The sequence below is a fragment of the Camelus ferus genome, chromosome 22 (genome assembly GCF_009834535.1).
Source record: "Camelus ferus isolate YT-003-E chromosome 22, BCGSAC_Cfer_1.0, whole genome shotgun sequence".
NCBI classification, from domain to species: Eukaryota; Metazoa; Chordata; class Mammalia; order Artiodactyla; family Camelidae; genus Camelus; species Camelus ferus.
The window spans coordinates 2,221,178-2,247,240 of NC_045717.1; the positions used below are offsets into that span (position 1 = coordinate 2,221,178).

General features: G+C 40.9%; 1 protein-coding gene across 1 annotated transcript; it reads right to left on the reverse strand.

Moving 5' to 3' along the window:
• Nucleotides 1-8,650: 8,650 nt before the first annotated feature.
• Nucleotides 8,651-24,243, reverse strand: LOC102521197 (zinc finger protein 354B). The gene is made up of 4 exons (XM_032464911.1): nt 23,619-24,243; nt 20,707-20,833; nt 19,850-19,945; nt 8,651-10,698 (listed from the first exon to the last, which is right to left on the reverse strand). Exons 1-4 carry the CDS (start codon nt 24,027-24,029, stop codon nt 9,116-9,118), a joined length of 2,217 nt encoding a protein of 738 aa, XP_032320802.1. The 5' UTR covers nt 24,030-24,243; the 3' UTR covers nt 8,651-9,115.
• Nucleotides 24,244-26,063: the final 1,820 nt, after the last annotated feature.

Here is a 26,063-nt window from a genome sequence, read left to right on the forward strand (position 1 = left end):
TTAAAACTCATAACATAGAGTGTGCAATTTCCCAAAAAGCAGGCAGAGAGTATGGAACAGGAAGAAGGAGAAAGACAAAGAAACCAACCTCCTGCCCCCCACCCCCTGCAACAAACCCACAAACATAAAAATTCAGATAAATAAAAAATACATTAAAAGGTGTTAGCAATATATCCAAATCTATTAGTAATTACTCCATAAGGACATGGACTGAACTTCCCAATTGAAAGAAAAATACTCTCATACTACATTTTTATAAATCTAGCTATATACTAAAACATAAGGATACACAAACCTTGAAAGTGGAAAGTTGGAAAAAGGTATACTTGGCAAATATTAACCATAGAAAATTAATGTAGCTGCAGACACACACACACACACACACACACACACACACACACACACAGAGCATTAAGGCAAGAAATATTGCTAGAGGTAAAGAAGGTAATTACATAACAGTAAAAGAGTTAATTCACCAAGAACAGAAAATATTCATGAACTCTTACGTATTTAATAATGGAGCTTCAAAATGTATAAAGCAAAAATTGACAGAACACAAAGAGAACTGACAAATCCACTGTCGCAGAGAGTTATTTTTAAACTATCTTTCTCAGTAATTGATAGAAAAGCTCACCAAAAAAACTCATTAAAGATACAGAATATAGGAAGAGCAAAATTAACAAGTTTGATTTAATGGACAAAATATTGCATCCCCAAATTAATAAAAAAAAAAAACATTTTCAATCATACTGTTATAAAAAATGACCTCATGCTAGCTATTAAAGAAGTCTCAACACATTTCAAAGAATTGGCATCATAAGTACCACATTCTTTGACAACAGTCCAGTTAGACATTTTTAAAAGACTAGAAATCTTTTTTAAAGGCAAAGGGAGTATTTAGTGATTCGGCTGGCCACACTGACAGAGCTTCTCCTTGATCAAACTCTAATCAGGCTCCTCTGAGTTGTTTTTCAACTAGGCCTCAACTGTTGGATTTGCATTTTTGTTTCTACATTGTCCAGTTTTAGCAAGAATCCTACTAAATCAGTTTACCCAGAATCCCCCCATTCTCCAAGCCTTATCACCCTTGGTATCTGGTAACTCCTCCTCCGCCTTGCCTCAGGTGATGTCTGCTTTCACCCGGAGTTCTGTGAGGTTGGTCCCTCCTCACCTTAGTGTTTTCTCTTAGTAATTTTCTATTCTCTGACCCCACCTAGCTCCTTGGCTATACATTCCTACTTGCTCGTGCTATATTCAGAATTAAGCCCAATCTCCCTTCCCCGCTGCAGTGGTCCCTATACCCATCATGATGCCCCCCCCCCCGAATAAACTCTGCCTCACATTTCCTTTAACAAATGTCACGAACAATTTTTTAACACGTAGGATAATACTGTTTTCTTTAACAGTACATCAAATTTTATTCCTTTCCAAAAATCCAGTAAAACCAAAATAAAGGGATTATTTGAAAAGTTAATTTACAAGTTCAGGAGAAGACAGGTAAGGACACACCAACAACACCTCGGACCTGAAAAGAGGACGGATATTATTTTCTTGACAAAACTGAAAAATGCCAAATCCCCGAACAGCAGTAAGAAAAGCTGCAAGCCAGTCTGACTTTATACATCAGAAATCTCAAAAGTGCAGGAGCGGTAATACCAGAAACTTCTGGAACTGGGACTGAAGGTGGAGGGTGGGGCTTAAACAAAAAGTAGAAATGGGACAAGGAGAAAAGTTTTTAAGGCAGAATTTAGATCTCCTTTCCCAAACATTATGAACAATCCCCCATCCCCCACCACAGTAGCCATCCAGATGGTCTCCGGAGGGTGCACTGGGAAGAGCGAAGTAAGACAGAGGCCAGCCACGTGGCAAGAGGCTGAAGCTTTAAAGAAAGCTAGTCAGTGAGGCATTCTCAGGATTTTAGAGAAGTCTTGGGGAACATCTGAGGAAGCTGATGGATAGGTTCTAGAACTATTTTCCTTTATTTAATTTTGCATTTTATAAACTTTTAAAAAAATTGAAGTATAGTGTACATACTTGAAAACTCTCAATAAAGTGGGAGGAAAGGCGGCAGGGCACAACCATTGAAGGAGCAACACAGCCACTGAGGACAGAACAAACTGGTTAGGACCAAGATGGCGGAAGTTTGGACTCATGGCACACCCCCAGGCACCATGACTGCTCCTAGGCTGACAACAGAAGGTCAAAAAGTGGGGAGTGGGGTGTTTCCTGGAAATCTTCACCCCTTCCCCAAAGTAGTTGGAATAATCCCCCTACTCATTAGCATGTGAAATTACAAGCCCATAAAACCCAACAGCTCCCATGCCTCGTGGTCGCTCTGTCTCTCTTGCCTCCTGAGACAGCCCCCACTCCGTCTATAGAGTGTGTATCTGCTTTTACTTTACACTAAACACCCCCACACCTCCTGGTCGCTCCCTCTCGCCGTTCTGAGATGGCCCACACTCTGCCTGTGGAGTGTGTGTCTCCTGAGCCGTCTTCCCTTCTGAGTGAGACAGGCCCCACTCTGTCTGTGGAGGGTGTGTCTCCCTAAATAAACTGGAAAGGAAGGAAAAGAAACTCAAGTGCAAGGGAAGCTTTCTGCTCACAACGTTCTCGCAGCCAGTTTTCTTTTTCTCTAGACTTTCTGCCCAGGCCTCAGGACCTGCACCAGCCCTGGTTCCCCACCCAGGCCCACAGGGCAGCTCTGGGGTGGGTAGGGGTGCTGTGTCTCCACATACCTGGAGCTCTGACTTTGCCCATGCAGTCCTGGTGAGCAGAGGGTGACCAGAGCCCTTCTGAGCACAGATTGTGTTCTTGAAACAAAGGGAGAGCCCTTCCAGGCCACAAAATACTTAGTCAGAGTCTTTGTGTTCCGTCAGCTTTCAGACTTCGTCATTCATGAGTGAACTGGAACAACACCCGGACACACAGATGCTTCCTGGCAAGCCCGTGAGAAGAGGGACTGGACGCTACTTCTCCCAGCGATGCTGGCTCCCAACCTCCTCGTTAAGGTTTTATCCTCTCTCACCGACAGACAGAAAGGCATAGTGGGCCTTGTCTGTGGAGGAGGGCCTCTGAAAACCTCTCAAGTGTCAGAGTAAGCCATGCCAAGGTGCACCCACATTCCTCTGTCCCTTCCTGGCCAGTCCTTGGAGAGACCAGGAAATCCAGAATTTCCTACAAGAACGGGGAATCCTTTGGAAATTTCATCTTGAGTCAAGGAAGAAGAATCACATACTGGCAAAGACGATTTTCCAGGGTCTCCAGCCAAGGGCCATAAAGAACTGGAAACAGTGTCCCCAGATGCTGACAAGTTTGAGACCGGAATATTCATGAGGCCAACAAGTGAACACTGGCCCGTCCTTATGGAGAAGTCCTGCAGCAACCCTGGGCCAGAACTGGGAGGAACACATCCCCACAGGTATGTCCCTTCTATATTCCACTTCATGGTCCTTAAGGGACCAACAGGGGCTAGCCCAGCCCATCACACTGTGCCCTGAGCAGCGTAGAAAATTATGAGACCAGCCTTTGCCCATGGTCCTGTCCTCACAAGACTGGAAGGACATCACACTCTGAGCTTGTCCCTGCCTCTCTCTCCTAGTTACTCCTCAATACCTGGGACCCAAAGCAATGGTGCTGCGGGAGTCCGCTGAGGGCCTTGTTCAGGGTGGTCGTGGCCCCTGAGGAAGGCAGGCTCAGAGGCAGTGATCCAGGGAGTAGGTCTGGGCCATCTAACCCAGTCCTGAGGTGCCTGTCCCAGTCAGCTCTTCCTTGTGCAAAAGACCAACTCCCACTTCCCAGGACCGGCTCCATGACTGGCCCATCCACATTCCTGAGGGTCAGAGTTCTGGATCTCCCCTCTCAAAAGTGAACTATATTAAGACACCAGAGTGCTGTTATGGGTTCTGTGAACCTCAGGTCCTGCCTGGTCATCTCTACAGGTCTTCTGTTGGCTGACCTCAGGTTCAGCGGCAGTGGTGGACCCCATCTGATTCTGAACAAGATCATGGTCTTAAAGACAGGACTTAAATTCATTTAAACCTAGATCCCAGTTCTGTTTGAGAGACAAGGGTTGCACGCATTGAATTATAATATCAGAAGCTTAACACTTAGAATTATCCAGGGAAATAATCTCTGCACCTGGGGGTTTTTTTTGGATGGAGACTTTTAAATATAAATTACATCTCCTTAATATATAGAAGTATTCAGATTGCATTTCAAGATATTGGTCTATTTAATCAAAAATTATCAGATTTAAGTATGTAGAAATATTCATTATTTTGTATTCTTTTATGGGATGGTCAGTTGGGTGTGACTGTGGAAAGGACACAAAATAGGCTCAGAAAAGAACAAACAAGGTTTATTATATTCACAGGTCCTAGGGACAGGAGGCATGGCGTTCCACACAGGGCCACATGGAAAAGACACCAGGGTGGCCAGGAGGCAGAAGACAGGAAGGGGAAGGTTTAGGCCAGAGCCTTCCTTCAGTTTTGCAGGGCAGGCAAGGGAGGCAGGGTGAACAGCTTAGGACTGGCTAGATTGAGTGATTTCACAGGCATTGGGCTATGGGAGTGGTCCCTGGTTCCCTTGTATCTGGCTGGCTCTGGGGTGATAAAGTCAGAGAAATATTGCCTTCTGGCGTACACAGGCCAGACAGAGGTCTGAATTAGTTTGCATATCAAAAGCATTCTCCCAGCTGCATCACTTGCCATCTCTAAGACCTGACTTAGCCATAGGAAGGGCAGTCTGTCTGCAGCCAGAAAGGTTTTATTTTTGTATGTTCATTTGCTTGTTTTGTTTAAGATATCAAAATATCATAATATACAGCTTTTGTTTGTCTGCAAAAGTCTTACTTTCTCCTTTATTTCTGAAGTGCAGTCTTGCTGGATGTAATATTTGGGTTGGCAGATGTTTTCCTTTTAGCGCTTTGAATATATCATGCCCCTCCCTCCTGGCCTGCAAGTTTTCTGCTGAGAAAAAATGACAAAACCCCAACAAAAGCCTATTTCTTTAGCAAAAGGACCAGGAAAGGGGTACCCTCGCAAGACGGAAAACTTAGATAATACCCACTCTACTCTAGCCAAACAACAGGGAAAAACTGACCCCATCACTTCTGTATTCACCCTCCCTCTGAGCTTTTCACTCTCGTGGTGCTCTTGTCCTTGCCCTCCCCTTTCTCTCTCTAGGCATTACGATTCCATCCATCCTTCAGATTTGGATGATAAACAATTCTACTCTGAGCCCTTAGAACACAATCTTGGTCACTTCGTCAGGTTTCTATTTATTAAGGAAGAAACCTGATCTTCTAAGCATATACACATAAATGATGATGTATCATGAGCAAGCAGAACTTATTTCAGGAATGCAACACTGGTTAGCATAAAAATTCAGTCAATATAATTCTCTTTTAAAAGTATGAAGAGAAAAACAATATGATTATCTCATTAAATACAGAAAACGAGTGTGACAAAATACTACTCTCATTTATGATAAAAACTCACAGCACATTGGGAATACAAGGGGATGTTTTTATTCTGGTAACAAATGTCCACAAATTAAAGCCAATCTCACATTAAGTGGTGAAAAATGAATATTATCATTTGTAGTCAACATTGTACTGGCGTGTGCTATATAGCACTATCATGTAAGAAAAAAATTTAATGTATTAAGTTAAAATTTTAATTTTAATGTATTACAACTAGAAAAGAAAAACTAAAATGGCTATTATTTATAGATGATCATTGTGTTTGCAGAAAGTACCAAAGACTAACAAACTGTTAGAAAAAGTCAATTTAGCAAGGTTACTGGATATAAGATCAATATATAAAAATCAATTGTATTTCTATGTACTTTCAGTAACAAGTAACTGAAAAAATGAAGCTTAAAAAACACCGTTTACAACAGTACGGTGAGCACGTCACGTCCTCTTACGCCCCCGTGCTCGTGCACAGACCCTCCCCATGTCAATGCCTGCCCGTCCGCCTCCACACGTCAGTTGTACTTCTGCATTTCCTTCCAGTCTCTTTTCAGGTTTATCACTCTCTTAAAATAAGTATTTTTTAAACTTTAATTTACCAGCAAATTTTTTTCTTAAAAAGACAAAAAGTAATGCAGATGCCAAACATATAGAGTTGATAACAGTGGAGCTTTCTTCCTGAAAAAGTATTGAGTGAACTCAGAGTCATGACTTCCTACAGAAATCTCCAAAGCAGACTGAAACTCATTAATTTAACATTTTTAAGTACCCAAAGATCCAAACATTTTAAAAAATGAAATCTTTCTCCTGTTTTACAGAAAATTCAGTCAGCAGATAGAAATTCCTTCACCTCTAAATCAAATAGAAACTTACCTGCTTTCTTACCTTTCTGTAGGCTTTCCCCTTCAGTTCAAGGTAGGGTTAGTTCCTCTCTATGGTCTAATTCTTTCATATCTCAGAAAATATGTTCTACCCAATGATCTCTTCTTTAATTCATGCTCATACATTATTGCCTCAGTTATTAACACAGAAATGCTCCCTAACTCATCTTCTCCCCTCTACAAACAACCCTTTTCTTCCCTTCACTTAAACTTCTTGAAACAGTCTCAAACAGCCTAAGAGTTCTCATCTTCCATCTAACTTAGAATAATCTGTTCTTCTGTTCACCCCAATTCACAGAAATTGCTCTTGCCAAGGTCTCCAATGTTCTAGCCACCAATTCTGACGTCCTCTACCTGGTACGTGGTTTGTGGCACCTGCCACCACTGAGGTTCTGTTCTCCTTTGGCCTCAGAGACACCACTCTCTTCTTTTCCTTCACCAACTCCTTATCTATTTATTAATGTTTGATCCTTGCTTCTCATTATAACCTGTACACTCTGCTGGCCAAGCTCATGTACCATGGTTTTGACTACCAACTATATATTCTAATTACGCTGAATTCTAGTCTTCTGGCTCCTATTTTCCTTTTAGATCTGTATGACCAATTCAACACATATAAAGTCAGACTTGTTCGCCTCCTGTACTGCCTGCTTAGTGCACAGCACTACCATCCATCCAGGTAACCAGGCAGAAATCTGCGAGTCAACCTACCTTTCTTCTCAACTTACGTCTCTCAATTATTTGACTGCAAACAACATGTCCTATTTTACCACATATTCTTCACTCCACTGTTCCTGCTTGAGTTTAGAGCCTTACTTATTGTTCAAATTACTGTAACAGCCCATATGTCTAGGCTTCAGTCTGTTCAGCCGTCTTCAACCTCCTTACTTCACTCTGCACCTTCTTGCCAGAACAATTTCCCTTACATAAAATCGTTCATTGGCTCTATAAATTTCAGAATCAAATTCAAGCTATTTAGGATGACAAGATCTGGCCTCTGCCTTCTTCGCAAGTTTCAACATGTCTTCTCATCACTTAACAGGTGTTCTCCAAACGTGTCATGCTGCCGCCCACCTTTCCCTTGGCATATGCGCTCCCTCTTTGAAGTATTCATCTCACTCTCTGGAGAATTCCTGTTGCCCTTCCGAAACAGGGCTCAGGCATCACTGTCTCGGGGGCCCTGTCACTGGTCTTTTCAGGCAACCCTGGTTAGTGTCCATTTCTTCTTTCTATGCCCTGCAAAGATCTCTACAGCATTTGTGTTCCATCACATAGTATCACTGTAACATCTGCTTCTGTGAAAACTACTTTAGCACATTATGGTAGTTCGCTTACCTCATTTGTCATTCCCTTCTGCCCCATCCTTTCGCCCCTCAGTTCACTATTCCTTTCTCCTGTACGATGTCCAGTGCCTGCAGCAATACCTGGCTTAGACCTGGTGGTAAACAAACATTTACTGAGCAAACCAGTTTTTAAAAGATTTAGAATTTTCCCCCTTCTTTTATTTTTCCTTTGCAGCCTGAGATTTTTAAAAACTAGAAAACCCCTCATGTGGGGAAAACATGCTTTTATTTCATGAAACTGATTCCTTTTTAAGACTTTGGCACAGGTGATAGGTTCTTAAGATTTCTCCTGTAGCACGCTGAAAGAACATTCACAGCCTTGACTTGGAAGTGACTACCTAATTAAACTCCTAATCAAACTGCATTTCTTCTAGCTAACATGCTGTTCAGAACATAGCAAGTATAGTTATATAATAAATATAACTTCAATGCAACAAAAAAAATAATTCTGAAAACAAAATTAGAAATTGTGTAAAAAAATTGGGAGATGGTTAAATGTAGTTTGGAAGTAACTAGAAAAATAAAAGAGGAAGAGAACAGTTTTCTGGGGGGTTTGGGGCTCTTTTTTTTTTTTTTTTAATGAAAACCATGCATGAAGTTTGCAAATAGTTTAGGAAAAGGCAAGTTCCAGGCACTGAGGTAGTCTGCAGTTTGTCCTTATCTACTATTTGGTCCTTTGCTCTACAAATGCACATACTTTAAGACTCTGCTTATTGCTATTAACGTGTTAGTGGTGATAAATATGCCACTGGCTTATACAGCTGGTGTCTTTCTAATAAAAAATCCAGCACCCCTGTGTCCAGATTCTTCTCATGCTTACAGGTATCACATATAGCGTATAATGCCATATAAAGAGAGATAAAAATCTTACCTTTTATCTTACAGATGACCAAAATTAATACTTGGAATTATGATTTATTTGTCTTATAATATTTTAAAAAGTGACTGACAGGTTTGAAACTTTTTCACGTATTTATTACATATTATCCTTAGAATTTAATATCTGATGAGAATTAAAACAGAATTTTTCTTATTTTCATTACATTTGTTAAATCATTCTCAAGTATGTATATAGCTGTCCCTTAGCATCTGTGAAGGACTGATTCCAGGACCCCACCCTCCACAGATACCAAAATCTGATGACCAAGTTCCGTATATAAAATGGTGTAGAATTTGCATATGACATATGCACATCCTCCCATATACTTTAAATCATCTTTAAGTTACTTATAATACCTCATACAACATAAATGCTATGTAAACAGTTGCTGGTGTATGGAAAATTCAAGTTTTGCTTTTTGGAACTTTCTGGAATTTTTTCCCAAATATTTTTGATTCATGGTTATTTGAATCAGTGGGTGGGGAACCCACTGATACGGAGGGGTGACTGTACACTAATGAGCTTTGGTTTAAGGAATTCACACACGCAAATCTACTTCCAAGGAGTCCTCTTCAATGTGAATTTTATAATGATTAGTAAGGGATGACCTTTGGCTGAAGAGTTTCCCACATGCATTACACTCATAAGGTTTCTCTCCAGTATGAATTCTTTGATGTGCAATAAGTGACGAGCTTTGTCTGAAAGTTTTCCCACATGATTTACATTCAAAGGGTTTCTCTCCCGTATGAATCCTCTGATGTTGAATAAGAGCTGCACTTTGGCCGAAAGATATCCCACACTCCAAACATCGATACGGCTTCTCTCCCGTGTGAATTCTCTGATGATTACTGAGGGATGAGTTACACCGGAACGTTTTCCCACACTCGTTACACTTGTAGGGTCTTTCTCCAGTGTGCATCCTCTGATGCTGAATGAGAGCTGAACTCTGTCTGAAGGCTTTCCCACACACTTTACATTTGCATGGTTTCTCTCCAGTATGAATTCGTTCATGAATAATAAGCGTTGAGTGGGAACTTAAGGCTTTACCACATTCATTACAATTATACAGTTTCTCCCCAGTATGAATTATTCGGTGTCTATTAAGCCGTGAAATGGAAGTGAAGCCTTTTCCACATTCATTACATCTATAGGGCTTCTCTCCAGTGTGAATTCTTTCATGCTGAATGAGAGATGCACTCTGGCTGAAGGCTCGCCCACACTCACTGCATTTAAAAGGTTTCTCTCCAGTGTGAATTCTCTGATGGTAACGAAGGGATGAGCTGGACTTAAAGGTATTGCCACATTCGTTACATAAATAGGACTTCTTCCTGGAATGAATTCTCTGACATCCAGGAAGGGATGTACCACAACTGGACGCCTTCCTGCCTGGGTTGTATCTGTGAGGATTTTCTCGAGCATGGATTTTCTGATGTACAAAAAGGCCTGACCTTCGGCTGAAGGATTTACCACATTCTTTACATCTATAGGATTTCTCCACAGTATGTGTTCTTAGGTGTTTACAAAGGGATGCACTGTGGCTGAAGGCTTTCCCACATTCTTTACATATATAGGGTTTCTCTCCAGTATGAGTTCTTTGATGTTGAATAAGAGCTGAACTTTGGCTGAAGGCTTTCAAACATTCTTTACATATAAATAATTTCTCTCCAGTATGGTTTTTCTGATGTTTACGAAGGGATGAATTGTGAATGAAGGCTTTTTCACATGTATTACATTTATAGCGTTTCTCTGCTGTCTTGATTTTTGGTTGGTTAAGTAAATTTGAATTCTGCTTGAAGCTATTTCTTTGTATTTCATATTTTGAGAGTGATTTTTCTCTAGCAATCCTCTGTTGCTTAACAAACACTGATTTCAGGCTGAAATTTTGGCCGAAGTCATTATTTTTATGGCTTCTTTCTACAGCGAGGATTTTTGTATGGGTGATTGAAATCACTTGTAAAATTTCATTTCTGTTCTGTTTCTTTACTTTGTCTTCATATATGCAGGGTTTTTCTGATATGAAGTTCCAGGGTTCATCCCTTTTGAGTCTTTTCCTTATTAGCCCCCCAAACAATGAGTCTTGAGTTTGAGTTGACTTTGTGGTTTTAGGACTGCTCTTACATTCTGAAACAAACAAACAACAACAACAGAAAAGAAATTGCCAATGATGACTAAATGTGTCGAAGAAATAAATACTAATGAAATCGAAATAAGGGCTTGCTTTCTGGCTAAAAGAAACTAGCAAGAGGAAAAAAACAGGAAAGTAACACTGTATAAACAATAATGGATGAGAGCTAAAGTACTCGGGTGAATAAAATAAAGGATGCTCATTTAAAGAAGGTCATAGTGTATGAGTGACCAAAGAAGGGAGAGAAGGTGTTAGAGGAATTGGGAAATGCAGTCTAATACCCAAAGCCTATGACAGGCTCATAAATCATCTGCATGACACTATTCTCATTTGTGTAATTATTTCTAATCTTGAATGTCTTCCCTACTTTTCCTACATGCCAAATTTCTCTGCAGCCATCAGATTCAATTCCAGGGTCAGCTCCTCTGTGCACTCTTACCTAACTCGGAGCTCCAATAATCTAGTCCCCTTAGAATACCACTTACCACAATATATTATTATAACGTATGTACCTAAGGGGAAAAATTATAAGTATATCTAGAAACAGTGAGAAAGCCTTAAGAAAATTCAGCACCGTTTGATAACAAAAACATTCAAGAAAACATGAATTGAGGGATACTTCCTCAAAAAGATAAAGTACATATATTTTAGTCCTAAAGCCAGCATCTTATTTAATGAAGAAACTCTAGAGACATTTCCACTATGATCAAGAACAAGGCAAGGATGTCCATTACTTTTGCTTCTACTCAACACTGTACTAGGTGTATTATCCAATACAATTACACAAGCACAATCAATTAGAGGCATAAAGATGAGTAAAGAGGAAATAAAAATACTTCTATTTGCAGATGGTATAATACTATAGCTAGAAGAACCTAAAAGAATCAATGATAAAACATGATCAGTAACATAGGAAAATATAAAATTAACACACTTTATGTAAATCAATAACCTTCATTTACACAAAGATTTAGGAAAATAAATCCACGAGAAATATGAAAAGATTATCTGGGGAAAAATTTACAACAGTCTTGAATGTTGTTCAAGTATACCTGAACTAACGGAAAAACCCTATTCTTGGATAAATCAATTCAATGTTATAAAAATATAAAGATATTTAATAGATATCTATTAAATAGATTTAATAGAGAGAGAAAGGGAGATTTTTAATCCTGCAGGATTTCTCTACCTCAGCTGACATTTTGCGCTGGATAATTCTTTGCTGTGCAGGGCTGCCCTGTGCATTAGCCCCTACCCTTTCCACCACTCCTACCCTCCCTCAAGTTGTGAAAATCAAAAATGTTTCAAGGCATTAATAAATGACAAAATCACTCCCAGTAGAGAACCAATGGTGATGAGATGAAACAAAAATGACAGTAAGTTGATAACTGTTGAAATTGGGTGATGGATGCACAAGAGTTCATTATACTATTCTCTCTGCTTTTATGTATGTTTAAACTTTTCCATAAAAAAGCCAAAATTTAAATTCTACCCTCTGTAATTTCTTGCAACAGGAGTGAATAGGTTAATCTTTTTCATCTTACAGACCATGTCTAATCAGGGGGAAATCAGAAATTAGTTACAGAGGAATGAAAATGGAAAACACAATTTTCCAAAACATATGGGGTGTAGTGAAAACAGTGCTAGGAAGAAAATTTGAAGACATAATAAACAACAGAACTTTACAACTTAAGTAACTAGAAAAAGAACAAGCCAAATCCAAAGCTAGCAGAAGGAAAAAAATAATAAAGATAATAGCCAAGATAAGAATAGAAAAACAATAAAGAAAATCAACAAAACCAAAATCAGTTCTTTGAAAAGATCTACAAAACTGATAAAACTTTAGTGAGACTGACAAGAACAAAAGAAAGAAGACACAAATTACTAAAATCAGAAATGAGAGTGGTGACATTACTATGGATTCCAAAGAAATGAAAAAGATTATAAGGAAAAAGTACGGACAATCATATGACAAAAAAAAAAATTAGATAGCTAGACAATATGAGCAAATTCTTAGAAAAACAAAATTTGCCCAAAATGAATTACAAAGAAATAGACAATCTTAATAGACACATTATTAGTAAGGCAATTGAATCAGTAATCAAAACCTCCCAACAACAATAAAAAAGAAGTTCTGAACCGGATGGTTTTACTGTTGAATTCTACCAAACATTAAAGAGGAATTAGTTCCAAGACTTCTTAAACTCTTCCAAGAAACTAAAGAGAAGGCAATACTTCCCTACTTAGTCTATGAGGCCAACATTGCCCTGATAATAAAGCCAGATAAAATCTCTCCAAGAAAAGAAAACTGAAGACCAATATTCCTTATGAATATTGATTTAAAAATCCTCAATAAAGTACTAGCAAATGAAATTCAGCATATTAAAATGACTACACACCATGACCAAATGAGATTTATCCCTGGAAAAATGGTTCAACATATGAAAACCAATTAAAGCAACACATCACATTAACAGAATGAAGATATAAAATCACATGATCAGCTCAACTGATGCAGAAAAAGCATGTGACAAAATTTAACACCTTCTCAAGATTAAAAAAAAAAAACACTCAATTAACTAAGCCTAGAAGGAAACTCTCCTAACACAATACTCTCCTTAAAAAACCCATAGCTAACATCATACCTGATGGTAAAAGACTGAAATGTTTCCCTCTGAAATCAGGAACACGACAAGGATGCCCACTTTTATCACTTCGATTCAACATAGTATTGGAATTTCTAGCCAGAGCCATCAGGCAAGAAAAATAATTAAAAGGTATCTAAATTGGAAAACAAGAAGTAAAATGATCTTGGTCACAGATGACGTTAATCTTCTATGTAGAAAATCCTAAAGATTCCACAAAAACCTGTTAGAATTAATAAACAAATTCAGCAAAGTAACAGGATAGAAAAATCAACACACAAAATCAGTTGTGCTTTCTTTCCTACTCTAACAATGAACAATCCAAAACAGAAACAGAGAAAAGGATTTCATTTACGACAGCATCAAAAAGAATAAAGTGTTTAGGAATTAACTCAAAGAAGAGGTAAAAGATTTGTACACTGAAAACTACAAACATTGCAAAAAGTAAAGAAGACCTAGGTAAATGGAAAGACATCAGGTATTTGTGGATTGTAACATTTAATGTTGTTAAGATGGCAATACTGCAGTGATCTAGAGATTAAATGCAATCCCTATCAAAATTTCAACGCCTTTTTTTTTTTTTTCAGAAATAGAAAAACACGCCCTAAAACTCAAGGGACTCTGAAAAGACAAAATAGTCTTGAAAAAGAACAAAGTTGGAGTACTCACACTTTCTGATTTCAAAACTTACTAGAAAGTTATAGTAAATGAAGCATTGTAGTATTGGCATAAAGATGGACATATAAGGCCAACAGAAATAGACTAGGAAGTCTGAAAATAAACCTTCACATATATGGGCAAATGATTTTTGACAAGGGTGCCAAAACGATTCAATAGGGGAAAGACAGCTTTTTCATAAAATGATGCTGGGGAGACGATATGCACAGGCAAAAACATAAAGCTGGCCCTTCACCTAACACTATGCACAGGAACTACCTCCAGCGCAGCCGTGTCTTACATGTAAGACCTAAAACTTTAAAATTCTTAAAAAAAAAAAAAACCAGGGCAAAAACTTCATGACTTTGGATTTAGCAATGGTTTCTGGGATGGGACACCGAAAGCACAGGCAACAAAGGAAAAAATAGACAAATAATTGTACTTCATCAAAATTAAAAGCTTTTGTACATAAAAGGAAATTATCAGCAGAATAAAATGACAACCTACAGACTGTAAGAAAGTATTTGCTAATTATGTATCTGATAAAGAGTTAGTATCCAGAAATATAGAGAACTATGACAACTCAACAAGAAGAAAACAAACAATCCAATTAAAAAACGGGCAAAGGTCTTGAATAGACATTTCTCTACAGAAGATATACCAATGGCCAATAAGCACGTGAAAAGATGTTCAGCGTATCACTCACTGATCAGTCAGCAAACACAAACCCAAACCACGACATACCACTTCGCTTCCATTAATGTGGCTATTTTGTACATATATGTGTGTGTCATACACACATACACAGAAAATAACAAATGCTGACAAGAATGTAGAGAAACTGGAACCAAAGCAAAATAATGTGGCCACAGTGGAAAACAGTACGGCAGTCCTTCAGAAGGTTAAGTGGAGAATTACCACGTGATTCAGCAATTCCATTCCTACAGATACACCCAAAAGAACTGAAAGCAAGAGACATTTGTACACCCATGTTCATAGCAGCATTATTCACAACAGCCAAAAGGAGGAAACAACCTAAATGTCAGGTGACAGATGAATGGATGAACAAAAAGTGGCATATACACATAATGGAGTATCATTCAACTTTACAAATAAATGAAATGCTGACAGATGCTACAACATGGACGAATCTTGAGGACATTATGCTGAGTGAAGTAAGCCAGGTTGAAATGACAAGTGTTATATGAACACAAGTTCTACAAGGCTCCTAAAATAGTCAAATACAGAGAGACAGAAAGTAGAACACTTACTGCCAGGAGCTGGGGGAGAGGTGAATGGGGAATTATTTTTAATGGGTACAGAGTTTCAGTAATGGATTCTGAAACATTTCTACAGATTGCTAGTGGTAGTGGTTGTACAACACTGTGAATGTATTTATTGCCACCAAAGTGTGTATTTATAAATGGTTAAAATGGTAAATTTTATATTATTTGTATTTTACCACAATAAAAAAATTAGGGGACAATAAAATGTTTTGTCAAGAAAGCGGATAAACGGGAATCTATCTACATGCATAGCTGATGGGAATGTAAAACAGTACAACTGCTCCGGCAAACAGTTCAGTAGTTGCTTAAAAAGTTGAACCACCTCACCATATGACCCAGCAATCCCATCCTAAGTATATACCCAAGAGAAATGAAACATATGCCAACATAAAAACTTTAACACAAATGCTCATAGTAGTAGTATTCATAATAGCCAAAAATGGAAACTCAAATAGCCATGCATGGATGAATGGATAAACAAAATGTGATATATCCATATCATAAAAAGGAATGAGGTACTGATGTATGTTACAACATGGCTGAATCTTGAAAATATGCTAAGTAAAAGAAGCCAGACAGAAAGAGCTACACACTGTATGATTCCATGCACATGAAATGTCCAGAATAGTCAAATCCATAGAGACAGAAAGTAGATTAGCAGTATCCAGGGGTTAGGAGGAGGCAGGAATGTGGAGGGATGCTAATTGATATAGGATTCCTTTCTGGTGACGAAAATACTCTAAAATTACTGGTAATGGTTAAAGATCCCTGTGAACATACTTAAAATCACTGAACTACTCACTTAAGAAGCATGAATTTTATACTATGTGAATTATATCTCAATATAGTTGTTTAAAAAAGAGACAGAGAAAAAGCAACAATTCCCAGATTGCAGTCCCATAAGATCCAACCCCTCCCTGCCCCAGAGAAAAGGCTCTGTGATTAGCAATGGCTGACTGAAAAAAAAAGAGTCTAGAGAGACAGAGGAGGAATTCTACCAAAGAGCCTAAAGATGAGCTGAAGTGACCACCAGAGAGATTAATCCCATTTTGAACTGAAAAATATGAAAAAAATAACCAAGATGATCAGGAGTACGGGAAAAACAGAGAGCTTAATTTAAATTCCCAGTTTACACCACTAGAAAAACTAAGTAAATGGAAGAAAAGCTATAGGAGAAAATAAGAATTAAAAATGAGAATCGATAATGAAAAGAATTGGTATCTCTATCCAAATAAATATGAAAACCTATATGAAGCAGATAATTTCTTAGAGAAATACAGGTTACCAAAACTGACTCCAATAGAATTAGAAAGTGTGAAACAGACCAATTTTCATTGAAAATTTAAATTTATTTAAATTTAAATTATATTAATTTTAATTTTTTATTAAATTAATTTAAAGTTATTAAAGAGCAAGACTGTAAAAAAAAAAAAGGCACTGGAAAATTCTATCAAACTTTGAAGGACCAGAGAGTCCTAGTGCCATATAAATTATTCCAGTGCATTGAAAATAAAGGAAAAGTCCCTAATTCCTTAATAAAGGAAATATATTGCAACTTAAACCAGATAATGACAGCACAAAGAAAGAAAACTACATGCTAGTATCAGTTATAAATATCAATGCAAACATTCTAAGAAAATTATTTTCAGCAAACAGATTCCAACATGTTATTCTAGGGATGCAAGGATGGTTCACTATTAGGAAATTCATTAACATCATATAGTTTCCTCTTCTACCCACTGGGTTAAGACCAGAAATCATCTCCCACTCACCTGTGAATCCTCAATATGGCACTCAAATTACATATACAACATTTTTTTTAATTTTATTATTTTTATTGAATGAAAGATTCTTTAAATTCTATAGTGCTTTATAATTTTTACCATTTTCAAAACTTTCACACACATGATTTCATATAATCCCATAATAAACTCCATTTTTCCCCACCCATATGTTGTCTCTCCCCCCTCCCTCTTCCTAGTGGTAACCACTAGTTTGTTCTTTATGTCTGTGAGTCTCTTTCGTTTTTGTTTTATTCACCAGTTTGTTGTATGTTTTAGATTCTACATATAAGCGATCCACAGAGTATTTGTTTTTCTCTGAGTTGTTTCACTTATCATAATGCCCTCCAAGTCCATCCATGTTGCTGCACTCAGAGTTTTCCCTTCAGGGACATGTTCTCAGCCCTGAGGAGGACTCGACACACCACGAGGTGGCCTTGGGGTCTCTGGAAACATCTGGGCTCCAGTCATACTTTCCATTCTGTTTAATCCAACCAACACTTCACTCAGGAAGGGGGACTCCACGTCCACCAGAGGCACCCAAGCCGAAGGGGACGGGAACAGTCCCTCCTTCCCTCCCTCTGATCATTCGCGCCAGACTCAGCCCACACCTGCCGGTGGCACTGACGCCCGTCCTAACCCTCCTCTGGTTCCCCGCTGCCTGTGTTCTCTGTTTACTTTGTGAAAGTTTCCAGTAGTTCCCACAAAATTAGAACATTTCTCCCAAATGACAGTTACAAGATAGAAAGACATGTGTGGTTCCCACCTCAAAAAATCTAAACTTGAGTGGGAAGGAAGCTCTCCCCTAAAGTGTGGGGGCTTTAGGGATCGACACAGCCTGTCCCACAGCGCCTCTGCTGGGCCTGCATGGGGAGGGGCCAACACTGACCCGTCTGGACCCAACCACAGCCTCAGACAAGACCTCCCACGTCTGCCAACTGGCTCCACGTGGGCTGCAGGCTGATCCGTGCGGAAGATAAGCCTGGGCCTGTGGCCAGGCTACCTCAACTCTCAGAGGCCGTGCCCGGCTCCCAGGCAGACCAGGTCTTGTGACAGGGCTCCAGGCTCAGCGCGATCTGGTCCTTGTCCCTCCCTCCTTGCTCCGTCTCCACCTGCCGCCTGCCTCTCTCTGGACTCACACACGCCCTTTCCTGAGTCTGAACGCTTCTCCACATCCTGAGAAGTGGTCCTTGCTGGGGGAAGCCTTTGCTGACACCGGCCCTCCTCTTCCACGTTCTCACCGCACCTGCAGCTCTCCCGCGGGGTCCCCACCAGACCCCGTCACTCCACACCCCTGGGTGCGCCGAGCGCATGAACACCTGTCTGCCCCTCGACTGAGCTCCGCCAGGGCAGGACCTGCGTCCTTCTGCCCAAGGCTGCACCGCCAGTGCCCAGCACGGAACTCACTCACCGTCTACTAAGGGACTGGAAAGCGGGGGGCGAGGGTTGCAACCTGGGTTCCCCAGAACCTAGGCCTCCTCGATTCCACAGCTCTCAGCTCCCAACTTCCACAACAGCCACCTCTGCCGTTTCTCTCCCCTGGTGACTTCTTCTCAGGCTCAGCCACAGATTCCTCTTTCTTAACCCACCTCATAAACGGGGAGGTCTCCTGGGACTCTGTCCTCACTTGCTCAGCTCAAGGCTCCAAGCGCCACCTTTGCCCGCCGGCTCCCTGACCTCCCTGTTGAGTTCCAACCCCATTTACCTCCTACAACTGTCCACCGGCGACCGCTACCCGTATTTCACTCACATCTCAAATGAAACCCATCCCACACCAAACTCACCCTGCACCCTTAACAAAGGGGCCCTTCTCTTCCCTCCTGACCCCCTGCACGTGCCTTCCTCCAGGCCCTAGTAGTGCAGCGATCTCCACGAGGGTCCCACCCCTAGTTCCTCCTCACTTCGGTTCTAAGCCCAACAACATTTCCCAAGTGACCATTCTTGTTAAACTCAAATCACATAATAAGGACTTCAGGAACATACTCTCCGAAAAAGTTACAAACATTACCTGTAAATGAAGTCCCCTTTCATCGCACCCATTTTCAGCCCCGCTCCAAATGTAACCAGTTACCAGCTCAGAGGTGCCCCCGACCTTCTCTGGGCACTGGCCACACTACACGTACAGACACCCAGGTAAGTTTCTTCACACATCAACAGCGACACGTCTTACTGACGCTCCGTGACTTGCTTTAGTCCTTCACGTGCCCTGGAGCTCGGCCCACGTCACCGCTCTTGCTCTCTGACTGCGGGGCTGTGGGCCAGCGCAGGGGCCCACCTCAGCTTCTAGCTCTGCCTTTACTGAAGGACAGTTAAAGTGTTTCGACTCAGACCAGTTTTTCTAAAACATCAAGGATACAGGGTTCTCCTATTCAAAATCCTTGACTTGCTCCCTCTTGTCGGTAGAGGGTTCACATCTCAGAAATGTCCCGAAGCACCTGCCTGTCTAATCTCGTTTCCTTCCTCATCTCTTTTCCCACAGAAGCTGGGCTGGAGTCAGAATGGATTCTCTGCGAATCCTCAAATACACTGCTGAATGAATACATGAAAACTGAGCCCTCCTCTGAAACAACAGGAAAGAGAAGAAAAAAGATCCTGAGAGATTCGCCTGTGCAGTGATTACCAGAGCAGAAGAGGAAGCTTAGCCTCCCTTCTTCAGTGCTTCCTGGGGACCGCGAACCTGGAGAAACTTTCCCGAGCAGCATCCCCAAGCCGCACCCCCACTCACCCCCAGACGGCCACCCGCAGACGTTCCCCCCGCAGATGTCCCCACCCACTCACCTAGAGAGGCGCCTCCGGGACTGTCTCTCTCCACCTTCCAGGGGTCCTCTCCCTGCTGCAACAGGGAGATCACTTTGGGTTTGGAAAACGGGAGCCCTGCTCGTAGACAAAAAAGAGAAAACAAAAAATAAAAAAATAAAAACAACAACAAACTTGGTTTTGACACAAAGAGGTATCAGAGATCTGAGGGGGAAACTCAGAGGACAATACAAGGAGCTTCTGTGGGGTGTTCAAGCTGTGTCCCCACGACTGAGGGGGTGTGTTAGGGAAAAGGCGAGGGGCTTGTAGGACATACCTGTGTACTAAGTAGTTGTGTGTCAGGGAAATAGGATAAACACGCAGCCTTGAAACCATTAGCTTTCCACAGAAGAGGAAATGTTAGATGTACAGACTAAAGTAATATTTGTAAACAGGTATCTATGGAAAGGATTATGTATCAGGTAGTTTGTTTAAAATGAGAAAACACTAGCTGGCTGCCTCTGAAATATGGATTATATAGTGTTTATCTGGCTGGAAAAGAGAACTGGGAAAGGCAAGTGGTGGGTCCAAGGAAAGGGTGGAGGGACACTCTGCAGAGAGATGAGCAAACACATCACAGAACATTCACAGTGCGAAAATGTTTTCTGAACTATGAGGAAATGTCTAACCTGCAGCTCTATAGATTTTCCTGACCACGGGGCAATTCCATGTCTATCAGGGGTAAAAAGGTTTTCAGATTTATTTGTGGAATCTGATTTGTACAGTGCTAAGGCAAAACTCAGCTTAAGTTTTTGATGTCCCACGGCTTTTATCCAGGGAAGCAGGTGCTGAGTTACCCCAGTTTCCAAATTCTGGACTTCCAGGGGAAACCCCCTTACCCAGCGAGAGCAGGTTACTGTAGTTCTCCAGCATCACGTCCTGGTACAAGCTCCTCTGAGAAGGACCCAGCTTCCTCCACTCGTCCCGCGTAAAGAGCACAGCCACGTCCTCGAACGTCACTGACATCTGCAGAGACAAGCCGCCCCAGCTCAGCAGGGCCGCCCAGCACTCAGGCTGAAGAAGGCGGCGGTGGGGAGAAGACGGCCCCCATGAAATGCTTCTATATTATTCTAGGTTCTGAAGGTTCTGGGTCATTTGTTTAATGAATAACTGACAAGTGACAAACATACCCTGAGTCGCATGAAGTATGAACCAGTCTTGTGTTAACCTGTACAAGAGATGTATGGAGGTATTAAGACCACTAGTGGGAGTGTTAACTAGAATAATCTTCCTGATGGCAATTTGATAACAGACATTTAGAGCTTTAATTTTTTTTAATTGAAGTACAATTACAATGTGTCAATTTCTGGTGTACAGCACAATGTCCCATTCATGCATATACATATATATATATATATATATATTCATTTCCATATTTTAAAAGCTTTAAAATGTGCCTATTCTTTAACTCTCCAATTACTGTATGTTTCATAATGAACAGTACACAAAAATGCACACAAAAGGACATTTATCACGGCATTAGTAACAGTAAAAAAAGTAGAAACAACCTGAATAATCACTGATGGAGGCTAGGTTAAATAACTTAAAGCACTATCTGTGTCTTCCGTGAAGTCTGAGGATGGTTAATGATGGAAATTAAAAGCGCTATCATGTATTGGCTTTCTTCAGGCCAAGTACTATTCTTAGAGCTTTGCATTAATTTTTTGTGTAAATCTTTATTTTTTCTTCACAACAACCCTTATGAAGAAGATATTCATATTGTCCCCATTTTATACAACAGAAAACAAAGTCACAGAGAGGATAAAAATTTGTCTAAAGTCACATAGCTGGTCAGTGGTAGTGCTGGGATTCCATTCCAGGTTGATGTCTGAGACTCCATTCTTAACTACTCTGCAAAATTGCCTCTCAAAACCTACCAAATGTTAATAAATGATGAAATATTCCACACAATGTACTTAAAACCATACCTAGCTGATATTTAAGGTTCAGATGTCATCTTTCGTCCCATCAATACAAAGTACTATGCAATTATTAAAATTGACAGTGTAATACTGTTGACTTAAAAAGACATTTGTAATAACGTTAAGTACAAAAAGCAGGTTACATATCAGTATGTATAGTTTGTTCCCATTTTTGAAAAAAATTATGTATGTACATAGAAAATGATGTTGGGAGATGGGTAACAAATGGCTGACAGCGATTATCTCCTGATGGTGGGGTTAAGGGTTATTTTATTTTATTTTTTTGCATATATGGAAAAAAAACCACTCAAATACACATACATACACACATCTGTGCATATATATATGTACACGCATATATATGTGTACATTTTATTCTCTAAAGTTTTTTGCCAAGTCTTCGTGCAATATTTTGACTGTAAGAAAAAGCTTTAAATTATTGACACATGAGGAGGAATACAAGAAATGATCTTTGCTGTCAAAGAACTTATAATCTAACTAGCACAGAAGAAAAATGCACAAATTTGAACAATAAAGGAAAAACGTGTAGCTGGATAAGACCAGCTCCTTTAGTCCTCATTTTAGAGACAAAGAACAGAAGGTCCAAGGCAGTCAAGATTCCAGGTCACATTCTTTATTAAAGGCAGAGACAGGATAACTAAAATTTTCTTTTAATGTAGCATTTGGTATAGTCTCTCCATTCTTAAACGTTGTCACTGAATTTTACACACCAGCCCACCCAGAACTGACATACGGGTAGCAGGCTAGGTTAAAGAGGATGTCATATAGGACTCACAGCAGAGAAGACTCTGGGCAAGAGAGCAGCTCGGCTCTGTTGGAAAGGAATGAAAAAGTCTTAGAAAAAAGCAGCCCAAATATGCAAAGGCAGGTCCTAGCCACAGCCTCAGAAGACCAACCACCACTTTTCGTAGGTCCAAAAAATACACAACACCACACTGCAGAAGAGCTCTGGTAACACAGGGGCTGGGCCCGCCCTGTGTTCTGAAAGATGCACCAGAGGAACGGCTGGACGATAACTAGCATGAACTTAGAGGCCAGACATACCTGAGTTTGATTTCAGGTCATCTACTTTATTGAGCCTCAGTTTCCTCTTGTGTAAAATGGGGGTAATAACTGTTGCGCTGTTATGAGAGTGAGAACAAAGGTGAAGCCCTCCGGACATTCCCCAGCAATGTCAATTAACATTCTCAGATGAAGATGAGGAAAGGGAAAAAATTTTTTTCAGCTTTATTTATGGAGATCCCATTTGTACAGTGTTAAGGCAAAAGATGAGAAACAATTCCAAATTTTTAAAGAAAGCTGGTTCGGAAAGAGTAACGACTTCCGTGGCAAGGAGGGGGGCTGCTGTCACAGAAACCAAAGCCCCTGGGTTCCCGTCCTGGCTCTGCCACCGGGGGAAGCCGGCAACTCACTTTCCGTGCAAAACAGGCCATTACGCCTGTCACCCGGGAGGGCAGTGGCGATGCTAAAGGGAGGAAATCATTTTCTCACGTCCGCTGCCGTCAGGGGGCAAATTCAAGGCCGGCCGGGGCCAGGCCGGGAGCGCGCCGGGAGCGCGCCGGGAGCGGGTCGGGAGGAAGCAGGAGGGGCCGGGCCGGTGCGGGCCAAGTGCCCGACCCGCCGCGTCAGGGGCAGGGGCGCGGCCGCGGGAGCGCTGGCGGGGCCTGGGGACGGAGCCCGGGGGCCGGGTCCTCGGCCCGCCGGCGCCCACAAAGGCCCGGCTCGCGCCCCTCGGGCCTGCGCCCCGCGCTGCGTCCTCCCGAGGCCCGCTCCTCCCTCCCGCATCCCGCCGCCGCTCCGCCGCTCACCTCGCCCGGGCTCCGGGGCTTCCAGGGGCCGCAGGCGGGAGGCTCGGGAACCGCCCAGGCCGGACAGCAGCCTCGAGACGGGCCTCTCCCGGGGTGATGCCTGGTCGGACCTGAAGCCGGGACGCCCCTCACGCCCGCGGCAAACGCCCGGCGCCCTACGCAGGTCCGAGGGAGCGGGGCAGGGACCGTCGCTAGCCCCTCTGGGAAATGTAGTCCACGCGAGAACCCACGGATTCTGGGAAGTGTAGTTCTCCGCACTCGTCTGCGAGGAGAGGCCTGGCTGAACCTGTCACGTGCCCAGACCGCATTCTGGCCTCGCCGCAGCGCATATTCGACTGCGGGTTCCTGGGTTCCCGGTTCTTCCGGAAGGAAAGAGAGGCTCGCCGAGGGCAGCGTCGTGTAGCTTGGCATCTGCGAAAATGACAGTAAGGCAAGTAGACAATCGCCGAGAACACACCTGTTTCCCCTTCAGTCTTTCAACAGAAGTGTGTTGAGCACCTGCTGTGTGTCAAGCCCTCCCTGTTGTAAAGGATTTGAAATTCGTCAGTGAACAGAACAGAGATCATTGCTCTGGGGAATTTTTTTGGGAGGTAGGAAGAGACTATAGGCCATAAACATAATTATATAACATTTATATAACATGTATTATAACATAATTATATAACACAAGAGATAAGTATTATGGGAAAAAGCTAACGGAGAGCAGGGTCGGGGGAATTGGGGGCCATTCAGAGAGAGTGAGTAGGGTGCCCCCTGGCAGGCCTCACTGAGAGGATGAAAATGCAGATTCTGAAGCAGTTGGAGGAAGGGAGGGCCATTCTAGAAACTAAGAAGGCAATTTTTTTTTTTTTTTTTTTTGGTGGAGAGACACATGTCCCATTTAGAATGTTCGATAAATACAAATAAACGTTTAATGTGTTGGTGAACATCTTTAACAGCCCTTTGGAACTCCTTATTACTCTCCGACACTCACACCAGTCCGGCGTCAACAAAACGGAGTATTGCCGATAATATTTACAGATAGCAGTTACAGCCTATTTTGGTTTTTTCCCCACTTCGAAAATGCCTTAAATATTTGAACTTGCCAATAAAATTCTCCCTTAGTAGCGTTCTCAATGATTTAAGTGCATTCCATTGCATTTAATTAGTTTTTTTAGTTAAACATATTTAAGCTTATTTATTTAAAGATATTTACCTAGATCCCTATTGTTAGTTATATTATTTCCAGGTTTTTTTTTCCTCCATTAATATCTTTATAGCTATATCTTTGAAGATAATTTTCTCAGTTTAAATTCCTTGAAGTTGAATTGCTGGGTCAGGGACTAGGAGAATTCTAAGTACATTGTCTAGGTGCCTTCCTGGGAGATTTTACAATTTATATTTCCATAAGCAGTTCCTGACACCCATGCCTACTTTGGGTTTTTTCTTTGTAAAATGATTAAAAAGATGCTTTTGTTTATTTGGTCGAGCAAAAATTTTATATCTTATTTGAAGTTAAATATGTCTTATATTTATTGAACCATTTAGATATTTTTCTATTAATTGCCTGTATAGGTACTTTAGCCATTTCCTAATGAAATATTCAAAATTTTGGGTTCATTTTGAAATACTACATATGCATATGTTTTTTTAAAGGGGAAAGTGCTTTGTGGTTTATCCTGACTATGAAAATAATGCACACAGTGTATGGAGTAAAAAAAATTTATACATGGTATATGGAGTGAAGAAACATGTAATACATCCAGCAGAAACACTGATTACATCTATTCATATATGCTGTTGTGTGTACATACCCACATTTGTGTGTAGGAAACAAAATAGAATTGAATTTCTCATACTTTTAAAAATGTGAAATATGTATGCACAAAGCCAATGAGAACATATAATCCAGTATAACATATGATTATAAAGGGAACACCCCTGGAAGCATCCATCCAAGTTGAGCGGTCGCCCCTTACTACCAACCACTCAGTACCTCCTTCCTGATCGCTAAGCAACTACTATCATGACTTTTGAGATAGACCTTCTTTTTCCTTTTCTTTATATTTTACCACCCACTCGTATATCCTTAAGTAATAGTTTTACCTGTTTTTAACTTGATATAACAGAATCATACAATTGTTTGTGTGTGTGTGTGCTTTGTTCTCCAAACATTTTGTCCAGTTTATCCTCATTATTGCACATAGCTTTACCATTTATACTGTGGTTGGAATTTGTGTTGTTTCCAAGTTTTAGCTATTAAGAACCATGGTAAAACAAACTTGGCCACATATTATTGGTAGAATTTATGTGATGGTATGTGGGTGTTCACTGTAAGATTCTTTCAACTCTACTTTGTATTTGAAAAGTTTCATAATAAAATGTTGGGAAAAACTCTGTATCTGGGGTTTCACCCCACACGGAGTAGCCCCTTTCCTCCCAGGTCTTCCATTTTACAACTAAGTA